Consider the following 24,996-nt stretch of genomic DNA (forward strand, 5'->3'; position numbering starts at 1 on the left):
ATTTTAAGGCCAACTTTGAAACAGAGTTGGCCATACTCCCTCTACACGCGGCTCTGGTCCAGGGTGTACCTCGCCTTTCACCCAAAATCAACTGGGATAGGCTCCAGCTTGTTTACCCGTGACCCTAATGAGGACAAGCAGTATAGAATGGATGGATTGAAAAATGCTTTTGGTTATTTTAATAGACATTTAAATAAATGACCTGCAGAAAAAAAAATTTTTAGCAGTATCCATCATAAAGTGTACTACTTTAGTACCTTTAAAAATGGCAGGGTGTAGTTCAGAGGTGTCGAACTTGTTTTCATCAAGGGCCACATCGCAGTAACAGTGAATGTAAAATATAAAAGTATAATCGCCTCATTGTATTTTTGTACAATTGCCTATGCATTTGGTTATTTGATTTGTGTACTTACAAATTGATGGATAACTTGTTTTGAAATCGTAAGTCAAGGTGACGAGCAGATATTTATTTAAATATTTATTGTTATTTTTACAAACTATAATACGGTATATAGTAATTAGGGGTGCTAAAAAATATTTGTTTCCACATCCGAATCTCGATTTTTATTTATCTCGATAGTAAATTGATCAATAATTTTCAAAAATCAATTTTTTATTTTTTTTGGGGACGAATTAATTTAAATAATGACAAAAAATGTTTAGACCATCTCTATGCTTACTTGGTGCGCGTATGTGTCATATGTCAGCAACCAAAAGGAGGTTTTGTAACCTGTAAGCTGTTTTGTTAAAGTGTTAAATGGTAAATGGGTTATACTTGTATAGCGCTTTTCTACCTTCAAGGTACTCAAAGCGCTCTGACACTATTTCCACATTCACCCATTCACACATACATTCACACACTGATGGCGGGAGCTAAAATGCAAGCCCCTAACCACGACCCATCAGGAGCAAGGGTGAAGTGTCTTGCTCAAGGACACAACGGACGTGACGAGGTTGGTAGAAGGTGGGGATTGAACCAGGAACCCTCAGGTTGCTGGCACGGCGACTCTTCTAACTGCGCCACGCCGTCCCCTTTGTGTTGTTATTATTATACCAAAAAATACATTGCAAAAATCAGTTTGAATCGAGAATCGTGTGGAATCGAGAATCGATTATGAATCAAATCCTCACCCCAAGAATCGGAATCGGATGGCGAGGTGCCCAAAGATTCACACCAATAACAATTGAATATTTGTGTATATATCAAAGTTTAAAGGCCTACTGAAACCCACTACTACCGACCACGCAGTCTGATAGTTTATATATCAATGATGAAATCTTAACATTGCAACACATGCCAATACGGCCGGGTTAACTTATAAAGTGCAATTTTAAATTTCCCGGGAAACTTCCGGCTGAAAACGTCTATGTATGATGACGTTTGCGCCTGACGTCAATGGTTGAAGCGGAAGTATTCGGACACCATTGCATCCCAATACAAACGGCTCTGTTTTCATCGCAAAATTCCACAGTATTGCGGACATCTGTGTTGGTGAATCTTTTGCAATTTGTTCAATTAACAATGGAGACTGCAAAGAAGAAAGCTGTAGGTGGGATCGGTGTATTAGCGGCTGGCTACAGCAATACAACCAGGATGACTTGGAGTTGGATAGCAGACGCGCTACCGTGACTACCTTGACTTCCTCCGTCTACGGGCCGCCGACCGCATCGATGATCGAGTGAAGTCCTTCGTCGCGCCGTCGATCGCTGGAACGCAGGTGAGCACGGGTGTTGATGAGCAGATGAGAGCTGGCGTAGGTGGATAGCTAATGTTTTTAGCATAGCTCTGTCGAGGTTCCGTAGCTAAGTTAGCTTCAATGGCGTCGTTAGCAACAGCATTGCTAGGAGGTACAGCCTTAACCGTGTGGTTACAGGTCCAGAGTTTGGTAGTATTGTTGATCTTCTGTCTATCCTTCCAGTCAGGGACTTATTTCGTCTGTTTCTATATGCAGTTAAGCACGATGCTATCACGTTAGCTCCGTAGCTAAAGTGCTTCGCCGATGTATTGTTGTGGAGATAAAAGTCACTGTGAATGTCCATTTCGCGTTATCGACTCTCATTTTCAAGAGGATATAGTATCCGAGGTGGTTTAAAATACAAATCTGTGATCAACAATAGAAAAAGGAGAGAGTGTGGAATCCAATGAGCCCTTGTACCTAAGTTACGGTCAGAGCGAAAAAAGATACGTCCTGCACTGCACTCTAATCCTTCACTCTCACGTTCCTCATCCACGAATCTTTCATCCTGGCTCAAATTAATGGGGTAACGTCGCTTTCTCGGTCCGAATCGCTCTCGCTGCTGGCGGCCATCATTGTAAACAATGGGGAAATGTGAGGAGCCTTTCAACCTGCGACGTCACGCTACTTCCGGTACAGGCAAGGTTTTTTTTATCAGCGACCAAAAGTTGCGAACTTTATCGTCGATGTTCTCTACTAAATCCTTTCAGCAAAAATATGGCAATATCGCGAAATGATCAAGTATGACACAAAGAATGGATCTGCTATCCCAGTTTAAATAAAAAAAATTCATTTCAGTAGGCTTTTAAAACATATGACATTTCATGTGTTACATAATTGTTTTTCTGTCAAAATGGACACTATGAAAACATTTGGTAACAAAGATGAAGTATGCACATTATTTCAAAGCTTTCGTGGGCCACGTTAAATGACGTGTCGAGCCGGATCTGGCCCCCGGGCCTTGAGTTTGACACATGTGGTGTAGTTGGATTACTATGGCATATACTGTAATCATCATCGTGGTCTTCTCTGGGTCAAGAATGAAGAGAAGGACTGAAGTGACATCACCATACCAAATATCAGTTGCTACTAGTTGAATCATTTGAGATAAAAAAAACCGCCCCTCTCCATGTTTCTCTCGCTCATATATGTACATGATCCGCCGAACGAAAACGTGCCCTCTTTGTTTTGTTTGGGCCGGATTTAATTTGACTGCTGTTGGAAAATTACACATAATTACCGCCTGTGAACGCTTATGCCGCTCATTACTCGCTCTCCAGCTCTCACGTGTGCGCTGCATTGACACAAACTTCACATATACCGTCACAAACGCTCCCGTATTCAAATTCATATCATGGGGTCCCCATTGTTCCCATTATGTGATTAATGTGATGAGATTACCAGGACACACAGCACATGATTACATGTATTTGTTTAATAAATCTTCTACTTCTACTTCTACGCACACAAAAGGGTAAAAATTTGACAAAACACGCACCGCTACTGTGTTGCCTGTTAGTTGCTGGCAGCGTGACCCGATAGATGCAGAGACGTTAGATGACGTGCACAAGTTATTTTAATTCGGGACATTGCAAGAACAAAAGTGAAATAATCCATCAAATAGTTAGTTAACAATTAGGAACGGGTGTGCTTGCTGTACAACGTTTACAATGCACCAAAGTGGACCGAATCAGATTTTTTCGAAATCAAATTTTTTTCGAGCTGACTGTTTAGATTACAAGTAAAATGTGATCATTATCAGACTCCAGTGTGATGAGTCACAATTGGCAAAGGTTAGGGCAAAATATCTCGGACAGGCCAATCAGAGGCAAGATAGGCGGGTCATCGAAACAAGTAAGCAAAATCCTAACAGACACACACTCATGTCACATGACGACGAGGGGGTCGGAGACAGAGGGACGCTTCAAGCTGACTTATAAAATAAGAAACATACTTAAAAAAAATGGCAGGGGAATTCTCTCCAGCAGATTAGAGTTGTCCTTTAGTGATGAACGTACAGGAAACCCACAATAATGCATGTCCGTAACCATATTTATATAAGTGTATGCAAATGTATGCCACAAACCTTAGTTTTTAGTTGTTTACTCTGTGAACCAAAATAATAACTGCTCTCTTCATCTAAGACGTCCAACAGAAATTTAGGAACACACATTAAGGTGAGTTGAGTTCATGAAAAGTTTTACTGCGCATAACCATTACCAACTGTTCCCAAACAACACACAAGTCATTGTTTGTTGTTGTTTTTTGTCACAATATAGATAGATACTGTTTTTTTGTCTTTTGTTCTTTCTACTCTTCTGTTAAAAAGTAATAATCACATATTCTTCTGTTGTTTGATACTTTACAATAGTTTTGGATGATACCACAAATTTAGGTATCGATCTGATACCAAATAGTTACAGGATCATATTCAAAGTCCTCATGTGTCCAGGGACATATTTCCTGAGTTTATAAACATAATATAAATTAAAAATAAATAAATAAATAGATTTTGTGATGCTAAAAAATATGGATGTAATCATAGTAGTATCGACTAGATACGCTTCTGTGCTTGGTATCATTACAGTGGATGTTAGGTGTAGATCCACCAATGGCATTCGTTCACATTCAGGAACGACGCCGGTGAGCTACGGTGTGTAGTAATGCATGATTCGTCGTCCTGCAGGGATGATACTTGTAAGAAACGTACTTTATTTGTCATCATGGAGGCGAGGATTAGTGATTTAGAAGTAGCTAAAACGCTGCCGACTGCGGGTGGACTTAGCCGCTAGCTAGCTAGCTAGCCATGTCTTAAAGCACCTCTTCCTGAGGGTGTTTCAGTGTTATAGCTTCACCTTTATTGTTAGTTTTTAAGCCAAAATGCATCCATTCTCCCTTTTCTGTCTACACACTGTGTCTGCTTGTAAGTACTCCGTGATTGTGCACTGCCGAACATGCTAGTCTGCTCGTAAACCAGCAATGACATGATGTGACGACGACGGGCCGGGGGGGTGGTGGACCGTTACTTTTTAGAGACGGTATACTACCGAATATGATTAATTTGTATCGCGGTACTATACCAATACCGGTATACCGTACAACCCTAGTAACTTGCTACAATTCTCCGGGGATAGCGTCCCCTGTAGCTTAGCTACATTTAATCGACAGTAACTTGTAGCTTAGCTTACTACATTTTCCAAGTAGCTTGCCCATCACTGTCCAAAGCATTTTGAGCACAACCCATAGGGGACGCATTTATGTGCAAAAATTGAGGACACCCATGTAAACATGATATGCAGCGCATATCTTCTCACTGACGCACACACAAACATGCACACCTCAAGGCTGATAATAAGACTGCGAACGTATGATTTATGCTTTCATAGTGAAATCTAATTGATTTGATTCATCACGTTCCCTCTCCACTAATTCAATTACCGCAACAAATTACAAACATTAGACCACGAGGGTACCCGCGAGTAAAGCTGTTTGTTTTCGTTTTCTTATATTACGCGTTGCTGGAAGATTGGGATCAATTCATTTTATGGCCCAATACAGAAAATCCTTGATGAAAGCTTGACCCGAGAGCCCCCAAAATATCCACCAGGCAGTTGAACGATTACAAAACAATATTGAAATCTCTAATAAGCATGGTACAACATGCTTTCATATACATAGTTCATGTAGTGTGTATTATACCGTATGTCTCATCTGTTTATCACTGAGCACATAGATTAAAGTACGGAGGCTTTTCAAATACTATTAAGTACTTTACTTTACTTTACTTTACATGGTGCCCTTTGACCTTTATATACAGTAGATTAGTTGACCCATCTTATCCAAGCTTAGCGTAAATATGTTATTGCTGTGGTCTTATCGCTCAGTCCATTCTGATTGGACCGTTCCTTTATTATTTGTTTTCATCACAGATTGCAGATTTACTGTAGATTCGATAGAAAACTCATGTTTATTTTCACATCCGCCAAGGAGGTAATGTATTTTTTTCTCAGTTGGCAGGATTATGGCAAATATCAGCGGGATTTTGGGCTGACAAAGAAAACTAGGGGGACAACAAACAAATTCTCATCGAAAATGCCACAATTTGCATGTCAGGCCAGTTTTAGGCACTTTGAGTCTGTAATGTTTTCCTTTTCAGGCTCCAAAAGAGCATCAATCATAAAGCCCTTAAATTCTGACTGCTGCTTTTTTTTTCATTCCCTTTTGGTGACAATGCTGTATATTTTATTGTAATTTGTCTCTTATTTCACAGAAATCAATCCATGTTTCTTGGCAAAATAACAAATTTCAAACAATGTCCAATGAAAAACCTGTACCTCCAAAGTTTGACTTTTTTAAATCCAAATAACACCAAGAATGAATAATATATGACACAAACCCCAAAACCAGTGAAGTTGGCATTTTGTGTGAATCATAAATAAAAACAGAATACAATGATTTGCAAATCATTTTCAACCTATATTCAATTGAATAGACTGCAAAGACAAGATACTTAACGTTCGAACTGGAAAACTTTGTTATTTTTTGCAAATATTAGCTCATTTGGAATGTGATGCATGCAACATGTTTCAAAAAAGCTGGCATCAGTGGCAAAGAAGACTGAGAAAGTTGAGGAATGCTCATCAAACACTTATTTGGAACATCCCACAGGTGAACAGCTATTTGGGAACAGGTGGGTGCCATGATTGGGTTTACAAGCAACTTCCACGAAATGCTCAGTCATTCACAAACAAGGATGGGGCGAGGGTCACCACTTTGTGAACAAATGCGTGAGCAAATTGTCAAACAGTCTAAGAACAACATTTCTCGACGAGCTACTGCAAGGAATTTAGGGATTTCACCATCTACGGTCCGTAATATCATCAAAAGGTTCAGAGAGAGTCTTTTTTTGCCACTTGTGCCAGCTTTTTTGAAACATGTTGCAGCCATCAAATTCCAAATGAGCTAATATTTGCAAAAAATAAAGTTTTCCAGTTTGAATGTTAAGTATCTTGTCTTTGCAGTCTATTCAATTGAATACAAATCATTGTATTCTGTTTTTATTTACGATTTACACAACGTGCCAACTTTACTGATTTGGGGTTTTGTATATATATATATATATATGTATATATATATATATATATATATACTGTATATATATATACACATATATACACACACACTTTTATATATATATATATATATATATATATATATATATATATATATATATATACACACACACACTACCGTTCAAAAGTTTGGGGTCACCCAAACAATTTTGTGGAATAGCCTTCATTTCTAAGAACAAGAATACTCTGTCAAGTTTCAGATGAAAGTTATCTTTTTCTGGCCATTTTGAGCGTTTAATTGACCCCACAAATGTGATGCTCCAGAAACTCAATCTGCTCAAAGGAAGGTCAGCTAGAATAGTCATTTACCACATTAGCAATGTATAGAGTGTATTTCTTTAAAGTTAAGACTAGTTTAAAGTTATCTTCATTGAAAAGTACAGTGCGTTTCCTTCAAAAATAAGGACATTTCAATGTGACCCCAAACTTTTGAACGGTAGTGTGTATATATATATATATATATATATATATATATATATATATATATATATATATATATATATATATATATATATATATATATATATATATATATATATATATATATATATATATATATATATATATATATATATACACTACCGTTCAAAAGTTTGGAACGGTAGTGTATATATATATATATATATATATATATATATATATATATACATATATATATATATATATATATATATATATATATATATATACATATATATATATATATATATATATATATATATATATATATACATATATATATATATATATATATATATATATATATATATATATATATATATATATATATATATATATATATATATATATATATATATATATATATATATATATATATATATACACTACTGTTCAAAAGTTTGGGGTCACCCAAACAATTTTGTGGAATAGCCTTCATTTCTAAGAACAAGAATAGACTGTCGAGTTTCAGATGAAAGTTCTCTTTTTCTGGACATTTTGAGCGTTTAATTGACCCCACAAATGCGATGCTCCAGAAACTCAATCTGCTCAAAGGAAGGTCAGTTTTGTAGCTTCTGTAATGAGCTAAACTTTTTTCAGATGTGTGAACATGATTGCACAAGGGTTTTCTAATCATCAATTAGCCTTCTGAGCCAATGAGCAAGCACATTGTACCATTAGAACACTGGAGTGATAGTTGCTGGAAATGGGTCTCTATACACCTATGTAGATATTGCACCAAAAACCAGACATTTGCAGCTAGAATAGTCATTTACCACATTAGCAATGTATAGAGTGTATTTCTTTAAAGTTAAGACTACTTTAAAGTTATCTTCATTGAAAAGTACAGTGCTTTTCCTTCAAAAATAAGGACATTTCAATGTGACCCCAAACTTTTGAACGGTAGTGTGTATATATATATATATATATATATATATATATATATATATATATATATATATATATATATATATATATATATATATATATATATATATATATATTAATGCACTTCTGCTAAAATGAAAAAAAGTAACATGTTTTAACATAAATATTTTTAAATTTAATCTAAAAGGCATTCCAATTATTTGTATTATTATTTTTGTATGCAGAGAGGGTGATAGAAATATCTACAATGGTATTTTTTTATTTAATTCAATGTTTTCATTAGACAGGCAAAGAAAAGTATTTTTGTTGTTCTTGGGGTGAAAAGTTTTGCACATTTTTGGGTTTGTCCAAGAATACAGCATGTCAAAATGACAATGGTTTAGTCAAATATAATACTATGATTGGGCGATGCAGGTTTTTAATTGGACAATTCCAAAAATGTGCAAATCTTTTCAACCCGAAAACAAAAAAACACTATTCTTTGCCTTTCTGGTAAAAAAAATTTAACAATTTAAAAACTCACAACATTTGGAGGCAGGGGTTTTCCATTGGACTAATCACTAAATGTGTTGAACATATATATACTGCAGATAGTTTCATCACCCATTCTCCCAACAAAAAAATATATGTTTATTGTCCTTCCATCCATTTCCTACCGCTTGTCCCTTTCTGGGCCGCAGGATGTGCTTTCATTAAGCTCTAATGAAAAAAAGTTATAATATGTTTTAAGATAAAATGACAGTTTTTTTTGTTTGTTTTTTTCATTTTTATTTGAAAGGCATGAAAAATAAATTTTTGTTGGGGGAAGAGGGTGATAAAATTATCTCAAGTATACGGTATTTTTATTTATTTATTTATTTATTTTAACAAGAAAGGGCAAGAAAATTATTTTTGGTTTAATCCAATAAAAAATACTTTTTTTTCCTGTTTTTGTACTGACACATCCCAAAAATGTGTCGATCATTTCACCCCCCAAAATAACTTCTTGTGACTTTCGGATAAAATGAAAAAAAAAACAGGACATACAGCGTTTTCCCTGGACAAGTCACAACATTTGATGTTTTTAAAGGAGTTGTGTACTTACAGTATGAGGGTGTACAGTCTAATTTGGTGAAGGCACTTCATTAAACTCAAACCAAACTCATGTTTAATTCAAGGTGACCTGTAAAAAGAAAGAAAATAAATATCTAAAAGCTGTACTGTAGTCTTCCAACCTTGTCTGAACGTTGGTGATGTCATCATGACATAACCAGGAATATTTTTGACAGCTTCACCAGCCGCCATCAAAACATGATTATATAACAGTGTAGGAGGGGCCTAATCTTCATCTTTATGTATAATGTGTGTGTGTGTGTGTGTGTGTGTGTGTGTGTGTGTGTGTGTGTGTGTGTGTGTGTGTGTGTGTGTGTGTGTGTGTGTGTGTGTGTGTGTGTGTGTGTGTGTGTGTGTGTGTGTGTGTGTGTGTGTGTGTGTGTGCCGGCCCTTTAACATTCAGCCTAATATTTGACTTTGAGAGGAAGGATGCGTCAACTTTTGAATAAAACTAAGCTTTTTTGACTGTGAGTTTGCAATTCAATGGCTGCTGGACACCATCATGTATACATTACACGTTATAAAATACACTTTCCCATGCCAGGCCGAGAGTTGGTGACATAATACATAATTGTGGCACTAAAGTGGACGGTAAATTCAGTGGGAACAGCAGAGTGAGAAGTGAGGAAAGAAAAAAAAGGGATGAGGAAAATAAGAAGGAAGCCCTGAAGTTGTGAAATTTAAAGGTACAGTGAGAATTTATAAAGAGTGTGAAGATAAAGCACATAAAAAGGGGATATGGAAGATTGGAAAAACAGAGCAACGCTAATCAGCAGACAGAAAAGTAGAAAATGAGTGACAGAAAGGTGGAGGAGAAGATGTCGGAGGGAAAGATCCCAAAGAAGTCAGTCCTGAGGAGTTAGGAAAAAAACCCTGACCTAATCTGCCGCATTTTATGGCACTGGATTTAGAAGGGTGGTGGCTGTGGACGGACTCAAAAGACAGGAAGGAGACTAAAATGTATTCTTGTTTACTTTTGTTCCCATTTACTGAACATTGATTTACATTTTTAGAAAACAGCCTTGTATTGACCACTTGTTGAAAAGACTCTCGAGTAGACAGCGAGAGACTCAAGCAACAGCGCCTCTGCTGGTTGCAACAAAGAAGTGCAACACATTTTTACTCGTTAGAATTGACCCAAACCATACACTTTTAATAAATAAATTAAGACCGTGAACGTCTCAGAGTTAGTTAGCAAGTTTGCAAATGACAGAGGAGTTCTGGTGCTAATTTAAAAATAATGTCGATCAATGACATTATTAATAATTAATAATAACCTGCTACCCAAGAATGTACAACAATTCTTCTCAAAAAAAGAGGAGAAATATAACCTTAGAGAAAGATCTAATCTAAAACATTTGTATGCTCGTACAACACTTAAACCTTTAGCATATACGTATGTGGAATTAAATTATGGAATGGATTAACCAAATAAATCAAACAAAGCACCAATATGATTCAGTTTAAGAGATTTTAAAATACCAGTGTTCATAAAGTACACAGAAGAACAATTATGATGAAAAAATTTTTTGAGATAAAGATTATTTATGTATTTAATATTTGTTTACCTACTATGGTATATTATTTATTTATTATTATTTTATTCACTGTTCTGTTACAGAGAACAAGGAAATTGGATAAAATTGCTATGGTATGAAAAGAGGTAGGATTAAATAAACTCAGCTTCTTCCTACTCCTTTTCCGACGTGCAGTAATGAAACAACTGGAAATACAGTATGTGATGCATTACATTGTATCGTACGCATGCTCGAAATAAACTGAAACTGAACTGAACTGAAAAGTCTTTAAAAAACGGTGGTTAATGACACCAGGGGTGCAATAGAAATTACTGTACAATAGGGCGATCACATTTAACAAGTTAAGTCAAGCAAAAAATTACAACAAAATGATGGCTTTAATCATGTATGACGTACATTCAAGTAAAACATTTTTGAACACGTTCCTGTATGACATTCTGAGAATGAAATTGCATTTGTGTCAGAATTTCAGGGTGTTTTTAAGTATTTTTTTCTTAGCTAATTATTGCAATCAATTGTGATTAATGACAATTCAAAAGTGTTAACCTGGTTTGAAAAATATCATCAATGGTAATACTGGCTTACTATTTAACATATTTTTACTGATCATATATACCGTATTTTTCGGACTATAAGTCGCAGTTTTTTTCATAGTTTGGCCAGCGGTACGATTTATACTCAGGAGCGACTTATGTGTGAAATTATTAACACATTACCGTAAAATATCAAATAATATTATTTAGCTCATTCACGTAAGAGACTAGACGTATAAGATTTCATGGGATTTAGCGATTAGGAGTGACAGATTGTTTGGTAAACGTATAGCATGTTCTATATGTTATAGTTATTTGAATGACTCTTACCATAATATGTTACGTTAACATACCAGGCACGTTCTCAGTTGGTTATTTATGCCTCATATAACGTACACTTATTCAGCCTGTTGTTCACTATTCTTTATTTATTTTAAATTGCCTTTCAAATGTCTATTCCTGGTGTTGGGTTTTATCAAATAAATTTCCACCAAAAATGCGACTTTTCGCAGTGCGACTTATATATGTTTTTTTCCTACTTTATTATGCATTTTCGGCCGGTGCGATTTATACTCCGGAGCGATTTATAGTCCGAAAAATACGGTACAACATACTCCAGACTTACCGGTATTTAAGCCGCACCCACCAAATTTTAGTAGAAAATAAATATTTTTACATATATTAGCTGCACCGGACAGTAAATCACAGATGAAAAAAAACGGTACGAATGTTGTACCGGTAAATGTTTTTTTCATACCCTAATTGTTTCCAAACAGTGCCTGTAACGCGGCAGTAAAATGGCTTAACAAACAAAACACAAGTCATCGTCATGGACCCACTAGCTGTGGAAGCTCGCTCTCCAATCAGCCAAACAGACTCAATAACTCCACGGTGATGTCTTGGTGAATTTATGAAACTGAAACAATACAAAAAGAATGCCATTGCAAGTTAATAACACTGACACAGACACTTGTGAACATGTTAGCATATTCGCTAATGCTGACAACGCTAGCTTAATTACATTATGATAGCACGTACAAATATGCATGAAAACACTCCTTTAGACATCACACGTGAGATGGTTTAGTAAGTATGAATAGTTTTAGTTATATTGTAAAACTTACAAACGTTCATTGGAATGAAGAGGGGAAAATCCTTTAGAGTAGAACCGCTGTGGACTGTTATAGTTCTGGTTCAAGGCACGAAACAGTGAAGTGAAGTGAAGCGAATTATATTTATATAGCGCTTTTCTCTAATGACTCAAAGCGCTTTACATTATCTAAGTTACATTTAAACCAGTGTGGGTAGTACTGGGAGCAGGTTGGTAAAGTATCTTGGGCAAGGACACAACGGCAGCGACTAGGATGGGATGGTTGGCGGAAGCGGGGATCAAACCAGTTACCCACAAGTTGCTGGCACCGTCGCTCTTCCAACCATGCAGCGCCGCCAAACAGGAAGTACTTTTCAACCCCTCAGCATCTGCTGTGAGCAAACTCGTCCAATAGATGGCACCATACAGAAACAATAACACACCTTTTCATTATCTCTGTCGGTGTTCTATAAAAACTACAAACCCCAAAACCAGTGAAGTTGGCATGTTGTGTAAATGGTAAATAAAAACAGAATACAATGATTTGCAAATCCTTTTCAACCTATATTCAATTGAATAGACTGCAAAGACAAGATACTTAGCGTTCAAACTGGAAAACTTTGTTATTTTTTGCAAATATTAGCTCATTTAGAATTTGATGCCTGCAGCATGTTTCAAAAAAGCTGGCACAAGTGGCAAAAAAGACTGAGAAAGTTGAGGAATGCTCATCAAACACTTATTTGGAACATCTCACAGGTGAACAGGCTAATTGGGAACAGGTGGGTGCCATGATTGGTATGAAAGCAGCTTCCATGAAATGCTCAGTCATTCACAAACAAGGATGAGGCGAGGGTCACCACTTTGTGAACAAATGCGTGAGCAAATTGTCGAACAGTTAAAGAACAACATTTCTCAACGAGCTATTGCAAGGAATTTAGGGATTTCACAATCTACGGTCCGTAATATCCTTTCATTTCATTTCATTTTTTATTTATCTCCTTCATTGATGTGCATCTTTGATCGATAAGACAATTATACCTCAATTATACAATTATACATTTACACACCAATGCCTGAGAAGGAGCAGGATGAAGAAAAATCTTATATTTTCCTGCCCCCTTCAACATAATACGTAGTCTTACTTAATGGATATCATATAAACCAACAATTACATCCAAATATAATGAAAACAAACAAAAAACACACAAAAAAACACAACAAGTGCAAAACTTCATGAAGTACAAACCGAACAAACAAAAAAAAGTAATATACACCTCACGGGATGATACAAAACAAATACAAAACCAGGCAAAAAATAAGTAAAATAATAAATATAAAGCAACATGTAAACACATCAAAAGGTTCAGAGAATCTGGAGAAATCACTGCACGTAAGCGATGATATTACGGACCTTCGATCCCTAAGGCGGTACTGCATCAAAAAGCGACATCAGTGTGTAAAGGATATCAGTAACTACAGTTTGTCGCCACATCTGGAAAAGCAAGTTAAAACTCTACTATGTAAAGCGAAAGCCATTTATCAACAACACCCAGAAACGTCACCGGCTTCGCTGGGCCCGAGCTCCTCTAAGATGGACTGATGCAAAGTGGAAAAATGTTCTGTGGTCTGACGGGACCACATTTCAAATTGTTTTTGGAAACTGTGGATGTCGTGTCCTCTGGAACAAAGAGGGTAAGAACCATCCGGATTGTTATTGGCGCAAAGGTCAAAAGCCAGCGTCTGTGATGGTATGGGAGTGTATTAGTGCCCAAGGCATGGGTAACTTACACATCTGCGAAGGCACCATTAATGCTGAAGGGTACATACAGGTTTTGGAGCAACATATGTTACCATCTAAGCAACGTTATCATGGACGCCCCTGCTTATTTCAGCAAGACAATGCCAAGCCACGTGTTACAGCAGCGTGGCTTCGTAGTAAAAGAGTGCGGGTACTAGACTGGCCTGCCTGTAGTACAGACCTGCGTAAAATACGACAACGGAGACCCCGGACTGTTGAACAACTTAAGCTGTACATCAAGCAAGAATGGGAAAGAATTCCACCTGAAAAGCTTCAAAAATTGGTCTCCTCATTTACCAAACGTTTACTGAGTGTTGTTAAAAGGAAAGGCCATGTAACACAGTGGTAAAAATGCCCCTGTGCCAACTTTTTTGCAACGTGTTGCTGCCATTAAATTCTAAGTTGATGATTATTTGCCAAAAAAAATTAAGTTTCTCAGTTTGAACATTAAATATCTTGTCTTTGCAGTCTATTCAATTGAATATAAGTTGAAAAGGATTTGCAAATCATTGTATTCTGATTTTATTAACGAATTACACAACGTGCCAACTTCACTGGTTTTGAGTTTTGTATTTGTTGAATACAAAACATTACGACCGTTAGCAAAGAAAAATGTATAAATTAGGTTCAAAGCGTGGGAAAAAAGGAGCGGCTTATAGTCCGAAGAATACAGTCCTCATATTTTTCCCCAGTGACAGTAATATTGTCGTCCCTGTGTGACATGCAGACACATGGTCTTGTCACTGGTGATGGACAAAACATCCAGGGCGCTTGGCATAATAACGGAGGCAGGTTGCAGTCGTGACAGAGTGTCCTCACGAACATCACATTAAGTAGGCCATGATGGCCAGCCCATGACATATCTGAAGAGGTACCCGATGTTCCCTGTGTGCGTGTGTCTTTCCAGACTCTCATCACATTGTGATTATAGTATCTGCTGCTGTGGGGACATGCCAGGGTGCTGTAATATAAACCTGCTGTTATGTCTCCATCAAGAGCTGCAATTCATTAATGAATGTGATACTGTCTTCCTGTGTGCGTGCGTGTGTGCGTGCGTGCGTGCGTGTGTGTGTGTGGTTTCATTCTTCCTGGGGTTATTTGGCTGGTTGCTATGTTCTGATGAGCCAACAGTTATCTACGGGTTAAAACGTCAACAACATCACGCAAAACATCACCCAGTGATTTTAAGCAAAGCACGTTTGCGTGAAAAAGGCCAAAAAAATCCCAACTCATACAAGTGGAAAAAAGAAGCTACTAATATGTAGCAACTAGTGTTGTCCCGATACCAATATTTTGGTACCGCTACCAAAATTATTTCGATACTTTTTGGTACTTTTCTAAATAAAGTGGACCACAAAAAATGGCATTATTGGCTTTAATTTAACAAAAAATCTTACAGTACATTAAACATATGTTTCTTATTGCAAGTTTGTCCTTAAATAAAATTGTGAACATACAAGACAAATTGTATTTTATTAGTAAGTAAGCAAACAAAGTCTCCTAATTTAGCTGCTGACATATGCATTAATATATGGTGTCATTTTCCATTCTATTATTTTGTCAACATTTAATTTAGCTGCTGACATATGCATTAATATATGGTGTCATTTTCCATTCTATTATTTTGTCAACATTATTAAGGACAAGTGGTAGAAAATGTATTATTAATCTACTTGTTCATTTACTGTTGATATCTGCTTACTTTCTCTTTTAACATGTTCTATCTACACTTCTGTTAAAATGTAATAATCACTTATTCTTCTGTTGATTGATACTTTACATTAGTTTTGGATGACACCACAAATTTGGGTATCAATCCGATACCAAGTTGTTACAGGATCATACATTGGTCATATTCAAAGTCCTCATATTTCCTGAGTTTATAAACATAATACACATTAAAAAAAAACCGAAAGAAGATGTTGTGATGCCAAAAAATATAGACGTAATCATAGTAGTATCGACTAGATACACTCCTGTACTTGGTTTCATTACAGTGGATGTTAGGTGTAGATCCACCAATGGCATTTTTTTACATTGGCGGACCGGTACTTTTCATAGGCGGTATAGTACCAAATATGATTCATTAGTATCGCGGTACTATACTAATACCGGTATACCGTACAACCCTAGTAGCAACACTAAAATAAAGTAAAATGGAGAGAGAACAGGAAAGTGTTTGCAGAGCGCTACTGTCTCCCAGTAATGTTTTATAGGTACTTCTGCAAGTCTGATTCTAATGTTATCATAATCATCATCACAAACATCACAAGAAAACACACACAAGTGAGCCAAAGAAAAAGCAATATATACTTTGGATTTAATGGCTACATACACTATAAAGTCAGTTAAAAAAAATGTAAATGGGAATTGAAAATGCTTAAAATAAACATTTAAATGTCCATTGCGGCTTCACCACATTACATCATTTTGTTTGTTTTTTGGTATTTTTAAAGCATATTCTACAACATTTTTGCCCCGAATTAAGCATTTTAAAGCATAAAAATTACAAAATGAAGTAACATATCAAAAGTACAGTAGTATGGACCCACTAGAGGAGACCAAAACAATTAGAGCAGACTGTTTAGTATAGTGGCCACTGATTGGCTCAGCCTCAGGAAGCATTCCTATATTGGATTAAAAGAGTGTAAATATGATTAAAGGGTGTTATTTCTTGTCTAGGGGGTTCTCATAATATTAAGAAAACTTATTTAGAAAGAAGTGAGCAATTTTTTATGCTTTAACAATGAAAATATGAGATTTAAAATGAATGATTCCTACTTAAGTTCATTTATCGCGGTCATGTCTGGAACCAATTAAAAGCGATAAACAAGGGATTAGTGTTACTTGAGTACTGTGAAACTTTGAAAAATGTAATATTGACATATTAAAATAAAATTACACATAATTAATTGCTCTCTGCCAATAGAGGTTGGGGGCTCTGTTCTACACTATATAAAGACAATGGAGAAAAAAACGTGAACTATATGGGAATTATATTTAGAATATTTGTAATTCATAGCTAAAACTAAAAAAATTAAAAGAACAGAAAATGTAATAAACATTGAAAATATTTATTTGATGTTAATTAACTTAAACAAAATAAAATAATGTAAAATACATATATGACAGAATGATAGAACAGAATGAAATCACATGAAATAAACTTACAAAATAAAATGGCTGGTGTTAAATGGCCTAAAACCCAGTTTGTGTGAGAGTGACAGGCCAAAAGAAAGATACAAATTTAAAACAACATTTTTAATATGTTTGAAATATCCATCTGGACAAGACAATAAGAGACACTGCTGTTGTTTTTTTAACCCTTAAAATACACTTCAAGTCTGCTGCTTCCCTGCAGGGACTATAACTGCTAACTACTAATTAGAGCACACTGATCAGTATTGTGGCCACTGATTGGCTCAGTCTCAGGCAGCATTCCTATATTGGATTAAAAGAGTGTAAAGATGACTAAAGGGTGTTATTTCATGTCTAGAGGGCTCTCATAAAATTAAGAAAACATATTTAGAAAGTAGCGTGCCACTTTTTATGCTTTAGCGATGAAAATATGAGATTTAAAATGAATGATTCCTACTTAAATTAATTTATCGCGGTCATGTCTGAAACCAATTAACAGCGATAAACAAGGGATTATTGTTACTTCAGTACTGTGAAACTTTGAAAAATGTCATATTGACATATTAAAATAAAATTACACATAATTAATTGCTCTCTGCCAATAGAGGTTGGGGGCTCTGTTCTACACTATATAAAGATAATGGAGAAAAAAATCTGAACTATATGGGAATAATATTTCAAATTTTTTTTATTCATAGCTAAACCTAAAAAAATAAAAAGAACTGAAAATGTAATAAAAATGTTAAAAATGTATTTGATGTTAATTAACTTAAACAAAATAAAATAATGTAAAATACAATTCAATAATCTAAAATACAATATGACAGAATGATAGAACAGAATGAAATAAAATTACAAAATAAAATGCCTAGTCTTAAACGGCCTAAAACACAGTTTGTGTGAGAGTGAAAGGCCAAAAGAAAGATACAAATTTAAAACAATCTATTTAATATGTTTGAAACATCACTCTGAACGAGACAATAGGAGACATTGCTGTTATTTTTTTTAACCCTTAAAACACACTTGAAGTCTGCTGCTTCCCTGCAGGGAAAAGACCGACTATAACTGCTAACTACTTTCAGTTTTTCTGGCTTCTCCTCCTTTTGCAGGGCCTCTTCATCCTCCACCCCCTTGTTCTTACACTCTGTCACACACACACACACACACATGCACACGCACACGTGTGTGTACGTGTGTGTACGTGTGTGCGTACGTGTGTCTGGGCGCTCACACTCTTTCAAAGATACATGAGAACACATAGAAATGCTTACACACACACACACACACACACACACACACACACACACACACACACACACACACATTCCTAGTCGCTGGGCTGAGACGGTATGTGAACAAAGCACAGACAGAAAGAGAGAGGCGAGTGATTACTGCAGGAGAGAGGAGGAGAGCGCTAGTTGATGCCAGCTCTACTCCCAATCACCCCCACCCCCTCCCTGTATATATATATATATACAGTATAGACGCTATATACACAGACTATAAATCTTGTGACTGTATGTGCAGGTTCAGATGACAGCACCTCCTTGTTGCTGCACTTATTTATCCAAGAAAGAAAATGCTGTGGCTTATTAAAGATAGAATCAGTAACACGTGTGCAGGCAAGAAGCACCAATGCAGGCGCTATAATAAACATGCATGTGTCTATCAAAACGGAGCATTTTTATCATCGTAAAGGCAGAATTTTTTGATACAGCTCATTAGATAGTGCAAGTTGTTTGCGATCCTCCACAGAGTACAGAAAGTAGCCGTGGCTAAAGCACGGGGCAGCTGCGCTGCACAACAGATCAATTTTACAAGCCCTCGCTCCAGCAAGAAGTCGGCTCCCTGGGCCGCCATATTTATCGCGTAGCTGGCAGAGTCCTTTTTCATGTAAAATGGTCAGTAAAACCTTCACTCAGGTCGTCCACGCGTCCGGATAAATCACCCGCACCTGACAGCTTGTATCTCTTTATTGCTACATGCAAAGCAGCTTCAAGCCTTCGCACTGTAAACTAAAGTGTGGTCCTGTTGGCATGTTAGCACTCCACCTATTGTACATCATCAGATGTCTCAGTATGAACACCTGGGTCGGTCATATCGTTTTTTTAAGTACGCAGGTGGTCAGCCAGTAGCTCAAAAATGCAATTGCTGGATGGACGTTATGTTTAATGTTTTTATTTCTGAGGATTCTCTTTCTCCATCATTTGTCATTGCACTGATCGCCTCATTCTGGCTACAGTGCCGAAACCATTTGTGCTTAACTGTGCCAGTTTGCGCTTCCTGTACGTCCATTCATCCATTTTCTACCATTCAAACATGTTTCAGACTTAATTAATCACATTGCAATCGTTAAATGATTACATTTGCACCTCCTCCTCCCAGTATTGTGGGCATTATAATAATCATTATATATTCTTGAAATGAATTGTGCTCGCTATTTTGCTCGTTAAAGAGACGCAAATCTTTGGCGCACAAGCTAAGTAGATACGTTTTGCATGTGCTAACAAGTTTGCACTTATTTTAATAAATGCAAACATTTAGTAGTTTAGGCCCTAACTGTTAGCATTTTATCATTGTCTACAGTCTCAGCATGCCTTTGAAATACTGTAGTACCTGGCAACATGAAATGTTATATCTGCCTTTGCGCTACCTTTACTCAATTTGCTACGCATGAATCTAGTAATATTAGCAGGTTAGCGCTTTATCCAGTTTCATTAGGCCTTTAAAACGTCATCATGGCGCCGATGAAGGCTGCCTCGGTGCTTTCGTGCGCTCTGTTTTGTTTGTTTTTGTACATAAATTGTGTTTCCGGGTGCTCTTACACCCGTGAAGAGCTACTGAACATCAGATCCACCATCCCTATGGACTTGTTACCGGTCATCTTAGCGTCAGCTGCGGATTTGGTCCATTCTGTGCTCAAAAGAGGGAAAACGCATCGAAGAGGAAAGCGAGCGGGCGCACTTGTCCGTCTTCGCGGACGGGGATTGCGCACGCCTCTACCAGGCATCTTCCTCTCCAACGTCCGCTCACTTGCCAACAAGATGGACGAGCTAGCGTTGCTGATGAGAAGGAACAAGGACTTCTCCTCATCCTGTGTGTTGTGCTTCACGGAGACTTGGCTGAGCGCAAGTGTCCCGGACAGCGCGCTTCAACTGGAGGGCTTTCATCTCCGCGCGGACCGAGACGCGGCGCTCTCTGGCAAAAAAAAGAGGCGGTGGACTATGCTTCTTTATCAACAATAGCTGGTGCACAGACGTGACTGTGATTTTTAGACACTGTTCTTCTTCTCTGGAATATTTATTCATCCACTGTAAGCCCTTTTACTCACCGCGTGAGATTGTTTCATTCATTCTCGTGGCTGTTTACATCCCGCCCGGCGCGGACGTGCTTGACGCTCAGCGCGCGCTCGCAGGACAGATCTTACATGTGGAACGGTCTTTTCCTGACTCTCTTGTTATCGTGCTTGGTGACTTTAACAAGGGAAATTTGAGCCAGGAATTACCAAAGTATAGACAGTTTATTAAATGCCCGACCAGAGAGGAGAACACGCTGGATCACTGCTACACTACATTGAGCAAGGCTTTTCATGCAGTCCCGCGCGCTGCTCTTGGACTATCAGATCACGTGATGGTGCACTTAATCCCTTCATACAGACAGAGACTGAAACTGGCTAAACCTGTTATGAGGAACATTAAGTGTTTCACCGCCGAGTCTGTGGACGAGTTGCGTGCTTGTTGGGAAACGACAGACTGGGAGGCAATTGGAGCGGCCACGAACAATCTGGACGAGTATACGGACACTGTGACCTCATACATACAGTTCAATGAGGCGCGCATCATTCCAACGTGCACCAGGGTTTGTTATAACAACGACAAGCCCTGGTTCACACCCAAGCTCCGACAGCTGCGCAAGAAGAAGGAGGCTGCGTGGAGAAGCGGGGACCGAAGTACATACAGAGAAGCGAAGTACCACAATCTGTGTACTCTAACCGTCTACAGGAACAGTTCCGCTCCAATGATTCTGCGGCAGTTTGGAGAGGTCTAAGGGCCCTTACGAACTATAAGCCCAAAACCCCCCAGGCCCTGTCATTCAGGGCCTCAACACACATTACTGTCGTCATGAACGGCCTTCAGCTCATCAAAGCCATGCTCCCCCCACCATCACCCTCCCCACCAATGCCAGCACATCATTAAAGGAGTTAAAGGACTCAAAGGACTCCAATGACATCACAGGACTCCAAAAACATTATAAGACTGTAAAGACCCTCTCCATTAAAGAAGAGGATGTACGCCGGCAGTTCTTGAAGCTGAATACGGGGAAGGCCCCCGGGCCGGATGGGGTCTCCCCCTCCACTCTCAGACACTGTGCGGACCAGCTGGCTCCTGTCTTCACTGACATTTTTAACACCTCTCTGGACCTATGCCGCGTGCCGTCTTGCTTTAAGACCTCTACCATTGTCCCTGTCCCCAAGAAAGCACGGATCACAGGACTAAATGACTACAGGCCGGTCGCGCTGACGTCTGTGGTCATGAAGTCCTTTGAGCGCTTGGTCCTGCCCCACCTCAAGGACATCACCGCCCCCCTCCTGGACCCACTGCAGTTCGCCTACAGAGCCAACAGGTCTGTGGATGATGCAGTGAACCTGGCCCTCCACTTCATCCTGGAGCATCTGGACTCCCCAGGAACCTACGCTAGGATCCTGTTTGTGGACGTCAGCTCTGCCTTCAACACCATCCTCCCTGGACTGCTACGAGACAAGCTCTACCAGCTCAGCGTTCCCGACTCCCTCTGCAGTTGGATCAATGACTTCCTGACAGACCGAAGACAGCACGTAAGGCTGGGGAAGATTGTCTCGGACAGTCGAACCACAAACACTGGTACTCCTCAGGGCTGTGTACTCTCCCCCTGGCTCTTCTCCCTGTATACAAACTGCTGCACCTCCAGTCACCAATCCGTAAAACTGCTCAAGTTTGCGGATGACACCACCCTCGTCGGGCTCATCTCGAATAGCGATGAGTCCGCCTACAGGAGAGAGGTAGACCAGCTGACGTCCTGGTGCAGCCTCAACAACCTGGAGCTGAACGCCCAGAAAACAGTGGAGATGATCATGGACTTCAGGAAAGTCACAGCCCCACCATCCCCCCTCACCCTGATTGACTCTCCCACCCCCGTCCCCATTGTGGACTCCTTCCGTTTCTTGGGCACCACCATCACCCAGGACCTCAAGTGGGAGCTGAACATCAGCTCCCTCATCAAGAAGGCCCAGCAGAGGATGTACTTCCTGCGGCAGCTGAGGAAACTTAAGGTGCCGACCGAGATGCTGGTGCAGTTTTACTCAGCCATCATAGAGTCCATCCTGACCTCCTCCATCACAGTGTGGTTCCCCGGCGCCACAGTCCAGGATAAGAATAGACTGCAGCGCATCGTACGTGCTGCTGAGAAGGTGATTGGCTGCAAGCTCCCATCCCTCCAGGACTTGTTCTCCTCCAGGACCAGGAGGCGTGTGGGTCGGATCACAGCTGACTCTTCTCACCCTGGACACACACTATTCTCCCCTCTCCCCTCAGGCAGGAGACTACGCTCCATCCAGATCCACACCTCCCGCCACCTGAACAGTTTTTTCCCCTCGGCCATCAGGCAAATGAACAATAACTCCTAACAGCAGCTCCTTGAATTCCTTGAATCCCTTCTAAGTCTATCTGATAGCTCAGTCACAGCTCTTTTTATACCAAATATGTGTATATGTGTTTTATGTCGCACGTTTGCACCAAGAAAAATTCCTAGTTTGTGAACCCGTTCTCAAACAATGGCAATAAAACTATTCTGATTCTGATTCTGATTCTGATTCTGATAAATTAGCCCCTGCCTGCATTAGCACTATCCATCCATCCATCCACTTTTCTACCGCTTGTCCCTATTGGGGTCGCGGGGGTGCTGGAGCCTATCCCAGTTGCACTCAGGCGGATGGCGGGGTACACCATGGACAAGTCGCCACCTCATCGCAGGGCCAGCATTATCTTTATGTTGACGAAAATTGCTTGCTTTACTACAGTATTCTGTTAGCATGTTAATCTTTTATCCTGTCAATTAGGCCTTTGTCTCAATATTAACACTATGGGTCTCCCGTTTTCTTTTTACTGTGGAGGTGAATAGCATACTAGCTGGTACCATACTTACATTTAACATGTTAGCATTTTAACCCAATCATTATTATGCCTTTACACTAGCACCTAACAACAACTAGAAATGGTATATAAACAGCTGTCTCTACTCAGTTTACTATATGATAATCTACTAACTGTTAGCATGTTGGAACGTTATCTATCTTCAATAGGTGTACCATACAAATTATACTTTTTTTACTATATATGTCACAACTTGGACTGTGGTGCAGTTTCCTGCGTGGATTGTTTTCCTGAGATGCTTAAGAATTGGATCGGATATGGCGTGAAGGTAAATACATGATTTAATGATTACTCTCAAAAGTGTAAACAAAAGGCGCGCACAAGGCGGAGACACAAAACTGGCTAAAGAACAAAAACTACACTTAACGTAGACTATGGGCAAGAAACAAAAGACTCGCTAAACGTGACATGAATAAACAAAAACTTACTTGGAAAAGCATGGAACGAGCATGGAACTATGGCATGGAATGAGCATAATCAGAGTGATGACGCCAGGCCGACTACCTGGCAACTACAGGCTTAAATAGTCATGTGATGATTGAAAACAGGTGCATGAGTCCAACACGTGAGACAGGTGAAACTAATGCTCGTCATGGTGACAAAACCAACAAGGATGCGTAAAAAACAGGAACTATGGCGTTTTAACCAAACAGAACATAACTAAACTAGACATGATCACAAGACATGACAATATAGGTTTGTAGATGTTAGCATACCAACTGTTGGCATGTTCTATCCAGTCTCATTAGGCCTTTAAAATAGCACAGTATTGTATAATACTTATGGTTCTGCAATGGTGCTATTCATACTAAGTTGCTATCCAGTAGCTAGTACATAACAACTTGGCAATGCTGACATATACAGTTTGTATAAGATTAATAACTATACCAACTGTGGTACACCAACTAGTCTTCCGACTGTTAGGACCTTAGCTTACATAAAATGCTAACATGCTAAAAGGACAACAGTTGGTATACTATTGATGGCATCTTAGTATTTTGATATGCTTAACAGTTAGTACCAACTGTTATAATGTTAGCTAATAGCAAATGTCAAAATGCTAGTAAGCTAACAGTTTGTAACAAGTAACTAGCAAATATACCAACTGATGGCATCTTAGCATTTTAACATGCTTAACAGTCGGTACCAACTGTTAGAATGTTAGTGAACAGCAAATGCCAACATGCTAATAAGCTAACAGTTTGTATACTAGTAACTAGCACTAGAAACTAGTATACCAACTGATGGCATCTTAAATTTTTTCAAATGTTAACATTTCAGGGCTGCCAAGTTTCAGAGAATGAGAAGAGTGAGACTTTAGTAGCATGATGCATTCGAAAGATTTTGGCCTTTTTTAACACCGATTTGGCCGGTATAAACGTCGATTTATACTTAAGACTGATG

At 38.5% G+C, this 24,996-nt stretch overlaps 1 protein-coding gene across 2 annotated transcripts in view; it reads right to left on the reverse strand.

The window, feature by feature from the left end:
• ssbp4 (single stranded DNA binding protein 4) overlaps window positions 1-24,996 on the reverse strand; it is a 413,236-nt gene that overhangs the window by 367,939 nt on the left and 20,301 nt on the right. For both annotated transcript variants that reach the window (XM_062039061.1, XM_062039062.1), the window contains exon 3: window positions 9,300-9,377. In XM_062039061.1, coding sequence (XP_061895045.1) covers window positions 9,300-9,340 — 41 coding nt within the window. In that variant the 5' untranslated portion in view covers window positions 9,341-9,377. The remainder of the gene's footprint in view (window positions 1-9,299; window positions 9,378-24,996) is intronic.

Source organism: Entelurus aequoreus, linkage group LG27 (assembly GCF_033978785.1).
Source record: "Entelurus aequoreus isolate RoL-2023_Sb linkage group LG27, RoL_Eaeq_v1.1, whole genome shotgun sequence".
NCBI classification, from domain to species: Eukaryota; Metazoa; Chordata; class Actinopteri; order Syngnathiformes; family Syngnathidae; genus Entelurus; species Entelurus aequoreus.